Consider the following 16,553-nt stretch of genomic DNA (forward strand, 5'->3'; position numbering starts at 1 on the left):
CTCTGCTGCTGCGACAAGCTCTTCTCTCCCCATTGTCTCTCAGACCCAGAAGAGGCATGGAAAGGGCAGAGGAGAGGTTGACTGCATGCAGATGCAGTCTCTGATTGTTTGAGGAGGAGGTGGGGACTTTCAGTCTCAGCAACAGACTTTCATGGAGGAAAACCACCTGGAATGAGCTGCTGTGCTCATTAGGCCTGAGCTGTGGAGGTCGTGTTTTTGGAGTTAACTCCATCTTTGAACTGTATGATTACTGACCGGTACACTCCTGTGACAGTCCATTACTCCAGGGGTGGGAAACCTTGAGGCTAAAGTGGGAAGAGTGGTGAATGGAAATTTTGCCTTTGTATACAATGGTCATTTCTATAAACACTCAACACAGGCCTCCCTTTCCTCCAGGCAAGCAAGACGCATAATCAGAGCTCAGGGATACATTCTGGACAAGCAAAGCACTCAAGGAGGCTGCAAGGCAGGTCCAGTGAGGGTTGTGACCTGGAAAGGATGGTTGTAGCTACAGAGGGTGTGGCTTGTCACCCATTCCTGAAAAAAGGATGCCAGACTATTTCAGCAGTCCAGTTGGACAATGCTTTTGTAACGATGTATATTCTTTCCCATGCTTCAAAATGTGATAAATTGGCTTTGTTTCTAGCTCTTCTGCTTTTTCTACAAATTGGCAGTCTGAACACCTGTCCCAGAGCCCTACCCTGATGGTGCTACTGGTCTTGATGATCTATTAGCCTGACGTAGCAGAGCTTCACTTACGCACAAGCTGAGCAAAAGGCAAATGGGGTTTTTACTCCCCAGGAGTGCAGAAGAGCAGAGCCACCTCTGAAATGAAGAAAGTTCCAGGAACACACCCACACCCCAATACATTTCATAGCATCAGAGGGTGGTAGGTTTTCATTAATATTTTTTATCTATTAAAGATAGAAAAGCAAAATTCAATAAAATGCGTGCAGCAGTCTACACTCTCCAGCCCCACTGATGCAAATGCAGAAATCAACTAATTGCCTGTGGTTCTGCATTAGGCACTTCTACCTGGATCATTATCAAACCCACCTGTAGACTTCGCCATCTCTGACTGCTGCAGGCTGCTACTAGGAAGCCTGGCATTAACTTCCATGTTTCAAAACTGTTGGAAAAGGGTTGCAGGCAGGCAGTGAGCGGCAACAGAAATGTTTCAGGGATGGTTGTGGCCACTGAATGTATTGTTTTGCGTCACTGACTAAGGTCAGCGGGGAATGAATCACTCCAGGTTTTGCACTCATCAGCTAGGCTGTCATCTCTTGTTTACAAAGTCAAAAGAGCCAGTCCATGTGTGTCAAGTGGTCTGCTGATGCTACCTTTCAGAAAGCAACAGATTTCTCTCTGCAAGCGTTTGAAAGCAGGCTGTTTGAAAAACATATCCACACACAAGCTTACAGCTTTGAAATCCCATCCTTGTACCTCCAGCAGGTGCAGAAGCTGGCCAAAATGACTAGTCAACACAAACTTGGAAATCTCTCATTTCACCTACCTACATTTCACCTACATGGGAGGTGAGATAATCAAAACAGTTATTCTGCCAGCATTGGCTACGCAAGGCTCTGTTATCTCAGGGGTGGATAACCTTCCTCAGCTCAGGGGCCACATTCCCTTCTAGGCAATCTTCCAGAGGCCACAAACAAGTGTTGGGTGGGACCAGAGGCAAAGGTAGGTGGATCAATGTAAGTAAATTTACCTTTATGCAATAGGCTAGTTTCTACACCCTCTCTCTATCAAGGGAAGCAAGAGATATTATCAGAGTTCAGGAACACATTCCAGCCAGTCGAAGACCTTCAATAAGGGTGTGAAGCAAAGCTAGGAGGAAGTGTAGAGATGCAAGGAAGTGTCTGTCTGGGGAAAGTCCTGATGGCCAGATAAGGAGGGTTAGAAGACCACATTTTGGTCCCTGGGCCTGCAGTTTCCAACACCTGGTTTATCTAACCCAGAACACAAAATTATTTTGGCAACTGAACACAGAGTTGTGTTCAGAAAGGACCAGGTGAAAGGGAACAGAACTTGTGTATTCCTTGAGCTACCCCAGTGAAAAATAGCAATCCATCCAAACCAGGCACTTAATTTTATGTGCATCATTGCATTTATTTCATTGAAACTATCACATACTTGCACTCATATACAAAATGGGGGTACCAAGGTTTTTGAATTCCTCTTCTCCTTTGAAATTAGCACGGCATATTTAGATGCCCAGAGAATCCCTGGGTATGTTTAAGCTTTATGCTTATGTTTGTCTGTATTCCCCAGGATGCTCTCTACAGGGAGCTGGCTTCAGGCACCAGCTCCGCGTTGCAAAGAAGTCTGCAAACATGACATGAAGGCTGGCAACATCAACCCTGCTGTGTGGGAATCGCTTGCATATAACTGCGGTGCCGGGAGACAGACAGGTCATGCATCCATGGCAGTGACCAGAGGAGGAATGACTGCTGGGAGGAGTGTAGAGAGAAGAAACACCATGGTGCACTTGTAACAGCAAAACCGGACACCTTCATCTGCCCCAGCTGCAACCAAACATGTCTCTCCTGTATCAGTCTCTACAACAGCCACAGCAGGCGCTGCAACCTTCTGACAGCTTGACTTCACCCCCAAAGGCACACTCCTCCATTGTCTACCGAGACAGACAGGTGCCAGCCAACCATCTGTGTTCACTCAACTCATCTCTATGGCATATTTGGTAGGATCACCATGATGCTGCAAGTGAAACATTCATAGAGTGTGATGCCCCAAGTTATTCTGGGGCCTTTATCTCACTCTTGAACTAATTTTGGTTATTTTTAATTAGAAATTGCTAAGAGACGTTTTCTCGAAATAACTGGCCGTGTCCTTACACAAGCATTTACTGCCATACAGCACTGGAGCCTGAGGCTCATGTCATAATTTACACAAAATGCCGATATTTCACAGAGTTAACCCTCTAGCATAAACCAAAGCTAACGCTTAGACAAAATTGCTCAGATATTGAAGCTGGGACCTAGAGACTTGTTTGAGAAGACTACAGGGGGAAATCATAGAAGTAGAGCCAAACATTTACCAAAAACTTTAATTTAGCTTGTCTCTAACTTCAGGTTTCAGAGGGCCAGATTAAACAAACCACGACTTACAAATTAAAATGAGATGGCGTGATTTTTATTTTGGGCAAGGTAAAAGAAATAGTCCTGAAGGAAAACAAGGAAGTGATGGAAAATATTTTGCTGGCAACTTGTATATTAGTTGCTGGGGTTAATCAAGAAATGGGAAATAGCTGTTTGGCAGAGGGTGCTTATACATAAGATCATAGATGCTCAAAGATTATGGGAAGATGTAGCAAAATCCCAAAGAAATGTATTATAATCTTGGTATGAGTTTATAAAATATTGGAATGACAAATCTCAACATAATACTCTTATAGTAGCACTATTGGAGATAATTTAATTTGAACCAATACATATTATGTAAGCTAAAATCTAGAAACCCTTAAAGTTATAAAACATTTTTTTTAATCACACTCTGACAGTTGTGTTAACCCTGAGAAACAGAATGTATCTGGGGTGCAATAGGCTTTTTTTCTCTTTTCTTTTCCTTAAAGTATGTCTATACTGTAGTTTGGATTTTTGTGTTAACTTCCAGAATGTTAATAAGCATCAGCAATACAATGTTTGTCTTCTCCTTCTTTTACCATTTGCTGAAGTATGTTTGGCAGAATCGTAACAATATTTTATTATTTTTAAAAAATGGAATGAAAAATACAGCTGCATTAAAGTAAAAAAAGTAGGCACACAATGTAACCATCCACACAGCTGGGCAAATACTAACACTTACATAATGGTTCATAACTGATGTGAGGACTTCTTCTTCAAAAGATTCCTGAAGCCTTGGACAGGCTACCCAAAATTGTTCTCTGTTGCTTTTCCAAGGAAACATTTTCACCCCACCCCACCCCAATAAAGCAACAGGTAGATTCAGTTGTCTTCTTTTAATTGTTTCTATTTTTTAAACTGAGGATCAAAAACTTCCAGAATAACTCCACTTCCCTGGCAGACAGCACTTCTGAACCCACTCTGGATAATCCTGAAGTTCCTGATCGCAAACAGACCTTTTTAAACCCTCACCATCTTTTCTGAGGCACTGCTGTCTGTTTGGAGAGGGATTGTAAACAAGATCAGGATTTCTTTTTTAGCACAAGCCAGATTGGTTAGAGGAGGGGGGAAACCAGTAGACAATTATGATGCTACCCTCACCCTAATCCCTGGCATTGCTTGCAACATTATTCTGGCAGCGTGACTCCCACATCCTGCTGTTACAGTGCTACCTACACATACATTCGAGCATAACAAATTGGCATTACTGCACAACATTAACTCTTTAACAGCTACGTTATATATCACTTGTCTCCTAATATATACAGACGCAGCTATAGATTTTATAATATTTTTCTCACACACATAATCCCAAAGGGAATTGCTATGGTATCACATACATAACATGATGCTATCAATGTCTATCATATAATGCTGTCAACAAAGATTAGGTCTACATGTAGGAATGTGGAGTCCTTTGCGGTACCACTCTAAGTGCCAATACAAATACATCAGTTGCCTTCCCCCCCACCCCCAGCTCTGGAAAAAAATAATGCAACATTTGGGGCAGCAGCTGTTTTGCTGCCGTGTGTGCATAAACTGACCTGACACAGAAACACACATTATGCGCGACACAGAATTCCTGGTGCACTGATTTCAACCGTAAGATTATCTCTCTCCAGGCAAGGCTGCCCACATACCATGTAGCTTTCAGAGGAGGGGGGAAAGGGGGGGGTAAAACCTCATGAAACTGCATCCCTCCAAAACAACCATCAGAATCCTCAATGCTTTTTATCCTCTCCTACAAGAACGTTACAGCAGTAGGTCCTGACTTATTGCAAGGTTGAAATCTATCATCTTGAAGCTTCCCTCTGCATAAAATCATGCTGTTAAAACTCTGAATTAGCACATCTGAAGTAAATAGCCCCTCGCTGGTCCCATGTTCACAGCCAGGTAGATGACAATTTCCAAACTGGGTGTGAAATCTACCACCCAGATCGAAGGAACAGCGGGGCAGGGGGTAAAAGTGAGCTAAGGACAATGACCTCGTCTACATTAAGTAATCACAAGTATACACTAAATTCACTTGCACATAAGGTATCTATCTCCCTGAGAGATTACAAGGGAAACTTGGAAGATGGGAGCTAGACAAGACTTTCCCTATCACTCTGTCCTAGGGAACTTCTGACGATGAGTACATTATGAGGCTCAAGGAGACTCAGCCACAGACACACGTGTATGCCCCTTCTCACGTGGGAGAAAGCGCACCCGGAATGACACTCCTGCTTTGCCTCCTTCACCCACCTGTAGGACACCTGTTTCCTGAAGGTTAAACTCTTCAGCTTCTCTTCCAAGGATTCTTCCTTCTGAGCGGTTAGTGCGGGCTCTTCCGGGTCCTCTGTTCCCGCGGCTGCACTCCTAGGGTCCCCGCCACCTTCAGCTCCCCGGCAAGCGTTGCTGCTGCCTCCCGCAGCCCCCTTCTCCTCGCCGGCTGTGGAAGGAGGGTTCATCGCGGTGCTGAACGGACAGCGACCCGCGAGGAAAGCGGAGGAGAAGGCGAGGGGAGTTTCGCTGTCAAGGGCTGCCGGGGACTGGGGTGAGAAGGGTGCTTCCCTCCCTGCCTGCCTCTGCTTCTGCCGGAGCGGGGCTCCCCTCAGCGAGCCACTGGTCCAGGCGGCTGCAAATGGCAGCACCTTCCCGCAGCATCCATCGGCGGCCGCACTGGCTGCAGCGGGGCATTGTGGGAAACTCCCTACCTCCCGCCTCCGCTCTGGCCAATCAGAGCCTCCTCCCCTCCTGCTGCTCCTCCCGCCACGCCCGCTCGAAGAGGACAGCAGGAGCAGCTGCACCTTAAAACCTGGCCAGACTCCTCTGTTTTGTGTGTGCGTGCCGGATGGGGGTGGGGGGTAGGGGAGAGAGTTGGGGCGGGGCTACAGACGGACGCCCCGTTTTGTACCGCATCCAGAAGCGTTTGGACTGGAGGGATGGAGGGGCATAAGTTGCGTGGACGTCTCCAGTGTGTTAGGACGAGGTGGAGTGCTTTTTAATTTTTATTATTGAGCAGTCCTTCTCGGGGGGAGAAAACTGGAAGCATCAGCGCAGTGGAGAGTGAAGGGTGCTGAGAGCCCCTGGTAGCAGAAATAAAGAGCGTGAGAAAGCGCTTGCTGAAGATTTTGGACAGCGGAGTATATGTTGCCAGCGGTCTTCCAGCAAGGGGCAGCTTCTGGTGAAGTCATCATGCGTTATTAAGCCCAGAAGCAACTTTCCTGCTGGAACAAGAGCTTACTTAAGCCATTAGATTCGCTTGAGACAGGCGGGGCAGACCCATAGCCCTTCTCTCCACCAGTGCAGAATCACCACAGAGTACAACCCCAATAGCAGTGTCAGTGAACCTTCATTTACAGATAGGTAGCCGTGTTGGTCTGCCATAGTCAAAACAAAATAAAAAAATTCCTTCCAGTAGCACCTTAAAGACCAACTAAGTTAGTTCTTGGTATGAGCTTTCGTGTGCATGCACACTTCTTCAGATACCATCTGGTATCTGAAGAAGTGTGCATGCACACGAAAGCTCATACCAAGAACTAACTTAGTTGGTCTTTAAGGTGCTACTGGAAGGATTTTTTTTTATTTTGAGTGAACCTTCATGTGTACCTGCTGGGAGCAACCATCCCTTTCAGCAAAAGCTCAGTAGCACTAATGCACATAGGCATGCTGAGAAGCAAAGCTATTTAGGCAATCTTGATGAGATCTGGTATCCCACCCTCTGGCTAGTTCCAGCTTCACCCCTACCTTGGAGCTGCAGGGCTGTCAGAGGCAGAGTGGTGGACCTAAATCCCTTTTTAACCAAAGCTACTATTCCACATTACAAGCACTCAACCAGCCACCAATACAATCCACATAGAATGAAGGTAATGGAAGGGAACTTGAAGTCCTTATAGTGTAACCTCCTGTCAGAGCTCTAAGTCATCTTTTCTTTAAGCCAAGTGAGAAAATAGATAGGATGGAGACTAAATTACACTGGAACCTGCATGGTGTCTTGCATGGAGACTCTACAGATTGTAAACAATTTTGCATATATTTTGGAATTACCCCATAATTCAAACTTACTGCAAAGTCTGATCAGGGAAACAACTGGTTATTTATTGCATTAGAACCAAAAGTACTTTATGAGTGAGTTTTTGAAGGGAATTATTGATTTGGAACTGGTTATTAATTTAAATGCTCGATTTTTAGTAGAGACCAAAGAGGAATGGTTATGTGAATATTTGGAACTGGCCAAATTGATGGATATATTAAGACTAAAGCCAATGAATACGGTCAAGAAGGAACAGAGGTGCTTGAATGATTATTTAGAAAGACAAGGTTCTAATGTAAAAAATTGGCTGTGTCTAGAATTTCCTCGTGAATGGAAAAGGGGAAATGTACATATATACATATCTATATATTAAGATGAAAATAATACTGAAATACAGATAAAATATGAAATGTGAAAGGAAGTGTTGTGAGAGTGGTGGAAGTCTATTATTACTATTATTTTGTAAAATAGTGTTTGTTGTATTAAAATATTATACTTTTCTTTATTCTTTTACTGTCTACTTTTCTTTGCATTGTTTTCTTCTCTATTTTTTCTTTCTTTATATTATTCTTTGCAATTGATGTATTTACTTTGCAATAAAAAATTATGAGAGAGAGAGAGAGAGAGAGACACCAGCCAAGCTTCTAAGATAATGAGCAGCTGATTTCAGTGATCAAATTGAGATTGTGTATTATGACAAGAACCTTGACTTGGTAACGTATGTTAGTTAAAGTGTCACATGCCTTTAGCCATCAGAACTCTAGCTGCTGCATTCTGCTCCAGCTGAAGTTTCCAGACTATGTCCAAGCATGGTCCCAGATACAAGGGCATTGCAGTAGTCTAGTCTTGAGGTTACCAATGCCTAGACTACAGTGGCCAAGAGATCCCGATCTATATATGGCTGCAGCGGGCATACCAGCCAAAGCTGGTAAAAGGCACTCTTAACCACAGCTGTGTTGGACTGCTAATAAACATGTATACAGTAGTACTCCAAATGTACTTGAGGTACCTAGGCCTCTGCTACTGGTAAGAAAATAAACAAAAAGAGAAAAAGCACAAGTTTTTATATAGCAAAATGTTTGCATTTTTGTTTTGCTGGCTTTAATATTCTTGGATTTTTTTTTTAAAAAAAGTTCTAAGTTTTAATAAACTTAAGCAAATCAATGCTCTAAGAAACACAATCCTTCCTGCAATAAATTTATTTTTAAAAATAAAACTACGTTATTAATCTAACATATAACCTGCACTATTTGCTAAATTTGCCTTCTCTCTTGCCCCCCCCCCAGTCAATAAAAATATATACGGGAGAGGTAGGTCAGAGCATCCATGCTGGCCTAAATCCTCTCTCACACAGCATTTATTTATGCATTAATCTCCTTTAATTTTCACCCCACCCCCTGCCTGCTTTTAGTGCAAAACAAAACATGCAGTTTTAAAGAGTCATCACTTGATGCAAAGATTTTAGACACAGATGGATTGGCATTTTGTTAGATCTGCCCTAGGCCTGATGGACATCTATCTGCAAGGGGGCGGATACCCACTGGTCAAAGGTGGCCTTCAAATATACCTGAGATAAATGCATGCAGCACTGAGTATTGGCTGAACTGCAGTCATTTTTCAGCTTTACAAGCTCTCCCAATACCCCACAAATCTTGTAAACAAAAAATGATTAGTTCAGTGTTTTCTATGAAGCAAAAGGCAAGTCCATGACTGTGAGACACATTACTGCTTTTGATCTCTTACCATTTGGAGGTAACACTGGACAATAGGCTGTCAGCATGAAAAGGAAGCTAGAAGTACTCCAAGCACTGAAGCATGGTGTTTGGGTTAAAGCAGGTGACTGCTGTAAATACATGTGGAGGAAAATAAACAGCACGATGATGGGAGATGCCTTTTCTTTAGGAAAATATTTATTTGCCAGGAAACAGATAAAGCAATACATATTTTCACTGTACTCAGCTACTTTTAAAAAAAAGCACTTAGTTTGCTGCTTGGTTTAAAACCTGTCTGCTAAATAAAAGGTTCTTTACACACCAAAAAACTCTTACCCAACCCACCCACCCTCCCACCTGTTTGAAATATGAATGATCACATGTGGACACACCTAAAAGAGCAGTGCGTGTAGAAAAAGTATAAATACAAAAAGAAAAGGCATTTAACATAGTAAAAACAACACAACAAAGAACATTAACAGTTTTAAGTAAAAAAAGGGGGGGATATTATTGTAATTTACCCAAACTTTCTGAACTCTTCTCATGCTTTTTGCTAAATTCCCATATTTTATAAAGACAATTCCATTTAAATGCAGACTAGCAAAAAAAACTATATTTGCCTATTCACATAGCTGAACGAGTACTGGAAATTTGGGCAGAAGGAGGCTGACTTAGATGGCCTAGTGTAACAGTTGCGGCTCCTCTATGGCTACATAGAGTGGTTGCAATCCTGCACCCAGTGAATATATGCCTTGACCCACTGCATTTTGTGGAACCGAATGCATGGAACTTACAGAACTACAACTTTTATGTTAGGCAATAAATCTAAGCTATATCGTCTCATAACACATTCTGGTATTTAAGCCAATGAGAAATGCCTTGCTTGGATGAGATCTGCATGTGTAAATTTGAGTTTCCATGCGCACTAAATCTGGCTGAATGTATTTAGATTTATGGTGCAACGTGAGGTAAGTGGTATCTTCTTTGGTGGAAGCCCCGTTCAAGATCATCTGCCATGATTGGTCGTGCTCCTTTAATAAACCACCTCCAGGTTTTCAATCTAGAGATGTATGAAGGCAGACTCTTTGAAGTTCAGAGGAGAAATCCACCCTATGGGACGGATGCTTGGGGCTAGCTCAAGGACTGCACCTCCTTCTCTCCCCCAGCCACAGCGCCTAGGTTCTTTGAAAACTTCCAGATTCCACTGAGTTTGCCAGCAGTTTTTAGGCACTGGTGCAATGCACTGGGAATCCAAATTTTGAACAGAAATCCATGGAGAAACCCATCGCACCCATAATCCTATTCTCACCAGAACCTCCTCTAGCAGTTTACAATAGGGCCTGCTGCTCAGCATATCACAAAAACTGAAATGTAAAAGTTTAGCAGTCTGTGTGCTAGGCCATCTAAGTTACAGCCCTGAAAAGGCATTTGGAACTGGAATACAGGGCAACACGAATGACACCCAAGATAAAGGGTGGAAATGCTGCTTGAATGTTACAAGTCTGAAAATCAAGAGATACACTGCTGAAGATAGATCACCAATGTTCTTGGGGATTAGACATCAAATAAGTAGCACATGTTTCTACATACATAACGGACAATAACATCCCCATCACGGCTAATGCTACAAAATTAAGATATATCATCATTTGATTGAATCAAACCAAATATGCCAGTGTGGTGCATGACTACTATAGAACCAGAAATAGTCCTCGCCAGTTATGACCAGACAGCTCTGCCAACATGCCTATACAACATCACAGATGAGTGCTCAAAAACTCACCTCTGTACCAAAATCCTACAACATAAAGTTCAGGTGTGTGTAAATAAAACTTGAGAGAGATGCACATTCGCTCTATTCCCTGCTAATTCCTATATTGCCTCCTTATTCTCTTATATTAGATACCTACAAAATAATGAAAACACAATGGTGGACGAAGCCATTAAAGCAGAGAAAGGGGAAGAAAGATATGAATTAAGGCTGGTTTCCTCAACCTTGTGCCCTCCAAAGGCAACTGCCACAGCCCCGTTTAGCTTGGCCAACAGGGATGATGTGAGTGATAATCCAACAGCACTGAGAGGGCACCTGCTTGAAGAGGGCTGGAAGAAGGACCAGTGAAACAAGCTTTTCTTTTTAACAACATCTGCCTTAGTAGGGTGGATTTTAAAGTGTCTTCCCTCTTGGGAAAACTGAGGTTCTGCCAGAAACTTAGCACTGGTTCCTCAGTGATCAAGGTGGTTTAGGGTGGTGAACCAAGACATTGCAGGGAAATGGTTGTGCTTTGTGTCCAAGAAGTCACACACAACTGCCTGAAACATCAGGAGAGCACCAGAATGGTTAACACAAAATTGAGCTACACAGACATATAGACTGAGCTGGTATGAGGCACCTTCCTGTCCCACACTCTGATCTTCTCCTGCAATATAGTATCGTAGAACAGCATACAGGTGAGTCACACCAAATTCATGGTTTTATTGAAGCCCATCAGTTTTGGTCAACACTCCATATGAACTAAGTGTGCACCCTGAAAATGTGCTTCAGCATTTTCTGCAACGGCCATACCTTTTAGACATATCCAATTGCAGGATGGAACTGTCTATTTTGGCTAGAAGCTGCATCTGAATGCGGGCAGGTAGACAGTGTGAATCATCCCGCTGGATCTCTCCTGTCCACATGGTTGGGTTGCTCAGATCCAGCCCTCAGTCTTACGGGATTCTCTTCATAGATAAGTGGTTCCCCAGAGGTCCTGGGTACATCTAAAAGTTGCCTCCCCAGGGTCCTGTGAAAGTTTTCAGCATTTCCTCAGAGAACTAGTTAATGGGAACAATGCTTACATTCTCAAACGCAGGTATTTCTTGAAAACCAGATGGGGAATGGTACCCATAGGCTTTCCAGTTTACAGGCTAACCATTTTGTGTGTAGACCCTGCAAGCCCTCCAGAAGATGCTCAACTGCATATCCAATCACCTCTGATGATGTTGGCGGTGGGTGATGGGAGTCCAATGACATTTATAGGACCACACAGGCACATTTCTAGAGTAGATGATCACCTCTCCTATATCACCACATTGAACCATTCTCAAGAGAGAAGACTGGGTGCTTGTGTGGCAAACTGTACTTGAACATCTAAACCTGTGAATTCTAGTGTGGTCATTTGAATATTTCTAGCCAGCCACAAAGCTCTGCATCAGAGATCCCCATTTTGCCAAAACAGCAACTAAAACATACAAGTAGAATCTGTAAATTTTGCATAGAAAAATATCAAAGGGAACGAATTGTACACTTGTATAAGTTATGTGATTCCAGGATGTAAATTGTGACTTGCGTTCCTAAATAGATTATTTTGTTACTTTTTGATATAGGACTAGAGTGCTGGTGTTCCATCAGGTGGAATAATTAGCAATGGAAGGGTGATTGTGCTGCTGTTGTGCATGATCACTGTGCTAATTCTATAGGCACTTAAGCCTTAATTGAATTATTATGGTCTGCACTTTCATTTTATTCCCTTTTGACCTTACTGTTTAGTTTTCCTCTCTACATACCAAAAAACATTAGTTAAGGTGGTAGTCAACTAAGTTTTACTCAGAATAGGCCTGTTGAAAATAATGAACATGACTAAGTTAAGTCCATTCATTTCAATGTGTCTACTCTGAGTAAGGCTTAGTTAACTACTTCTTTATGGTGGCATAACATTATTGTTGTCTTGAGGACTATTAGGAAAGAAGAAACCTAAGTAGATGGTGAAAACTGTCAACATGTTGAAATAATTTAAGATAAATAGCTGGTTTTTAATTTAAGTTACATTTATTTTAAAAGACGTTCAACACAAATTTCACAGGACCTTGTTTTTGATGGATTTCTCTTTTCTTTTCTTTTTTCATTTCGCAAGAAATCAGATTTGGATCCGGAAGCCCTGGCTTTGAACTCCTGCTTGCAAAGACATCCAGAAGAACTCCACTAGTAAGTAAATATGAACTTAGGGAAGGGCTGCATCTCAGTGGTACAGCATCTGGTCTGCAAGCAGAAGGTCTGAGGTTCAATCCTTGGCATCTCCAGGTAGAGTTGGGACTATCTCCTGCCCAAAATCCTGGAGAGTCATTGCCTGTCAGTGAAGGCAATACTGAGCTAATTGGACCAATTGTCTGACTCCATATAAAGCAGCTTCCTATGTTTTGTAACTTTTGAAAAACAACCCCCCCCCTTTAGTCACTATAGCAGTGGCCTACTGTTTCACCTTCAAAAATACAAGGGGAAAATGGCCTCTTTCCAATTAGCAATTAGAGGAGAATTATTTTTGTCACCGAGTGGGGAAAAGGATGCTAAATATACAGAGTCTTATGCTTTGTGTGCAGTGGTGGGAGTTTGCACAATGGACTTGTGACATGAGAGATCCCAAGTTCTTCATGGATATCCTTCCTGATGTGGCAAATTAATGTTACTCACTCACTTGACTGACAGCCAAACAGCGTCTAGACAGCATGCACTCCTCAAAATTGAAGGTTCAAACAAAAAGAAAAGAAAAGAAAACCCCACGGATGGAATAATTCCTAAAAGGGGAACTTAGGCATTTTAAAATTTGACATTTAACCCAGATTTATCATCAAGAATTGGACGATGTTGCTAAGAATAGCTGGAGAATAATAAAGAAGGGGGTGGGGAGCACATCTTCAGCTTGGAGTAAAATGGAAAACCAACAATTTGCATCAGCTGAAATCTGGCTCGGAAGCATTTGCTTCAACATTAAATTGCACGGTAAAAATAGCAGATATAAAGGGAACGCTAGCGCAGAATCAAAGCATATGCACAAATAAAACACACCATCTACATGCTAGTCAATGATTATGCAATATTAAGAAGCGTCACTGACCCAAGCGTGACTTCCATAAATATAGAGTTTACAATAATGCCCCTTTCTTTTATAAGCCCACCCATCAGCTTTCTTAAAAAAAAAAAAAAAAAAAAAAGTATAATTGCTACAAGTATGTGGGATCAATGACAGATGATGTCATGGAGTTCAATACACAGCGTGAAATAACCACCGCTTAATGTTTGCATGTATAGCTGTTCTTGAGAAACCCTGCAGGACGGCAGCCAAGAGCACCATTTTTAATTACCCAAACAGGCAGCTAAAATTTTAGCAAAGGCCCTTGGCAGGTGGGGAAACCACTGTTCTACAGCAGGTGTAGGGCTGTTGCTTCTATCAGCCCCGGCAAGCATGGCCAATGGCCAAGGAAGCAGAGTTGTACTTCCGCAAAATCTGGCAGCCAAAGGTTCTGCACACCTTTTGCACTGTTAAGATATCCATCTATCCAACTCCTTCCAATATTAATTTAAGATGGTGACTGGTATGGAAAGTGACACACAAACGTAGCCAACAATCCTCATCACAAGTTATTCGGGAAAGGGTGGCAGATGTTTGCTGAATTTTCCGGAGACAGAATTGGCCCCTGGCACTCAGGAGAGGACGTTGCGGTCATTTTAGCTTGCTGTAGCAGGGAACAAGTAGAACATGAGATTTAAACCTTTGCTAGTTTTCATCACAACGTCTGCTTTAAGTGAGTGCATGCACAATGGAACAGAAATCACAATAGGGCGCAAAGAGGCCAGGGTAGTGGGTGAGGACATTGCATTGCATCAATTTTTAAAGTTGAATGTCAGGGGCCTAAAACAAGTTATAGGATTTTTTTCAAAAGTCACCCAGAGCATTTGAGGGATTTCACGTCCTTTGCTTGTCATTCCGGCTGCCAGCTGATATCATGGGGCAACTAATAAATACTATTTACAACAGGAGGGGCAGGGATGACAGGGGAATCTGAGTCGCCTGGAGACCTCCCGCCTGTATGAGAAACTGGTAGAAATTGGTTTCTCCAAGCAGATTTGGTTCAGGCTGTCTCCATTTTCTCATGCAGACCAGACAAGAAAGAGACTAACCGAATTTTGTCTGTTTTCTTCATGAAGACAGATGCAGCAAAGGAATCAGTGACTGCTTTGTATTTCCAGCATACAATTGGTACACGCCCATAGACGGGAATGGAAAATGCTGTAAGGGGAAATGAAGGCAATGTAGCTTTTGCTACTGAACATGGGTGTCTTCGGTTAATAAGGTAACATCAAGAAAATGAGTTATTGCATGACCAGGCTACAAGACATGGAAACATGTGGATCTGACCGACTCCTATCAATTTTGCCCTCATTTTATAGGGAGGGACAAGTTTGTAGTCCTCGTGGAGGGAGGAAAAAGGTTTAAGGCAATGCTGGCTATAAGATTTGAGACAGTGCGATCCTATAGATGTCTACACACAAGTAAGTTCCACTGAGTTTAATGAAGCTCGCTCCTAGATAAGAGAATATAGAACTGCAACTGGTTAGGGTAGAAGACTCAACCTAGCACATGCACCAATGTTGCATGAGGGATCCCACACTTGCATTGGGGAAAAATTTCCCATTCCTCACATACAGCTCAGTTCTCAGTGATGAACACAATTGGAAGTTTTCGAGAACAAACATCATAAAATTTTGCCAGACCTCTGTTAACCTATCAATTCCTGCCCATTTTCACCACTAAGGTAAAAAATCAAAAGGAAGTGCCTTCCTTGTGGTTGCATTTCTATTGCACAACGGGGGCGGGGGAAGCAGAAATGGTCCAGGACAAATTATCAGGGAAGCGTAAGAGACATGTTTGCCACCCCATGGTGACATTTCCCTGTAAAAAGGATTTGAAGAGTTTGGATTTGAAGGAGTCTCAAAGCAGCTAACCTTCTCCTTTCCCTTCCTCCTCCACAACAAACACTCTGTGAGGTGAGTGAGGCTGAGAGACTTCAGAGAAGTGTGACTGGCCCAAGGTCACCCAGCAGCTGCGTGTGGAGGATCAGGGAAGCGAACCCGGTTCACCAGATTACGAGTCCACCGCTCTTAACCACTACACCACACTGGCTCTCATAAAGGAATAAAATGATGGTGTTAAGAGTCACCTAATCAGGGGAGGCTGCTCTTGGATGAATTCAGAAAACCCGCTGTAAGTCATTAAACCACATTTTGTTACCCTTTAAAAGACCCAAAAGACGGCATCTAGTCATTTTTGCAGTGATCGTGAGGGCTGCTTAAGTTATCCCTTCTGCACCTCCACTCAGAGGCGTGCCTACTCCCGTCATCTTCCAACAAGCTCTCCTTCCATTCTTCCCCTTGGTTGTAGAAGCAGAAAGGCAAACTGAGTAGTGTGAGTCGGAGGCTGGGGGGGGGGGAGAGAAGGGGAGAAAAGAAGATGGACTACAGAGACCAAAGCCACTTCTTCTCAATCCAGTGCAGAAAACCAGCCGGGCACTTTCCTCGTGGCCTCTGGATTTACTGAGAGAGACAAGTTCCTCAGACCTTTGGTTGGAAGAAAGAGAAAGGGTGGGAGGGAATCCCGTTTTTTATTTTCATCTCAAGATGTAGCATTAACTCTTCTGTCGATTTCAACAATCTTCAGAGTTTCGTTTGCATCCAGCTCTGAGTTGACTCTGTAAAGCAAAGGTAGGAAAAGAAGTGGCAGTACAGTCATACCACATGTTATGTTCTTTCAGGTTACGTCCCACAGCAACCCGGAAACACCGGAAAGGGTTACTTCTGGGTTTCGCCGCTCGCACATGCGCAGAAGCACAAAATGACGTTGTGCGCATGTGCAGAAGCAGCGAATC

At 43.0% G+C, this 16,553-nt stretch overlaps 2 protein-coding genes across 12 annotated transcripts in view; both read right to left on the reverse strand.

Moving 5' to 3' along the window:
• Positions 1-5,969, reverse strand: part of DGKI (diacylglycerol kinase iota) — a 251,072-nt gene extending 245,103 nt beyond the window's left edge. For all 8 annotated transcript variants that reach the window (XM_079992291.1, XM_079992288.1, XM_079992294.1 and 5 more), the window contains exon 1: positions 5,394-5,969. In XM_079992291.1, coding sequence (XP_079848417.1) covers positions 5,394-5,599 — 206 coding nt within the window. In that variant the 5' untranslated portion in view covers positions 5,600-5,969. The remainder of the gene's footprint in view (positions 1-5,393) is intronic.
• The window catches only part of CREB3L2 (cAMP responsive element binding protein 3 like 2), a 298,302-nt gene that overhangs the window by 196,072 nt on the left and 85,677 nt on the right, over positions 1-16,553 (reverse strand). For 2 of the 4 annotated variants that reach the window (XR_013842796.1, XR_013842797.1), the window contains exon 12: positions 15,798-16,376. Coding sequence is in view for 2 of the 4 variants with exons in the window: in XM_079992718.1 (XP_079848844.1) it covers positions 16,301-16,376 (76 nt within the window). In the remaining 2 variants the exon portion in view is untranslated. Of the gene's footprint in view, positions 1-9,958; positions 16,377-16,553 lie in introns of those variants that run through there. The other 2 variants (XM_079992718.1, XM_079992719.1) reach the window with 1 other exon arrangement.

The sequence above is a fragment of the Podarcis cretensis genome (genome assembly GCF_951804945.1).
Source record: "Podarcis cretensis genome assembly, chromosome: 10".
Lineage (NCBI taxonomy): Eukaryota > Metazoa > Chordata > Lepidosauria > Squamata > Lacertidae > Podarcis > Podarcis cretensis.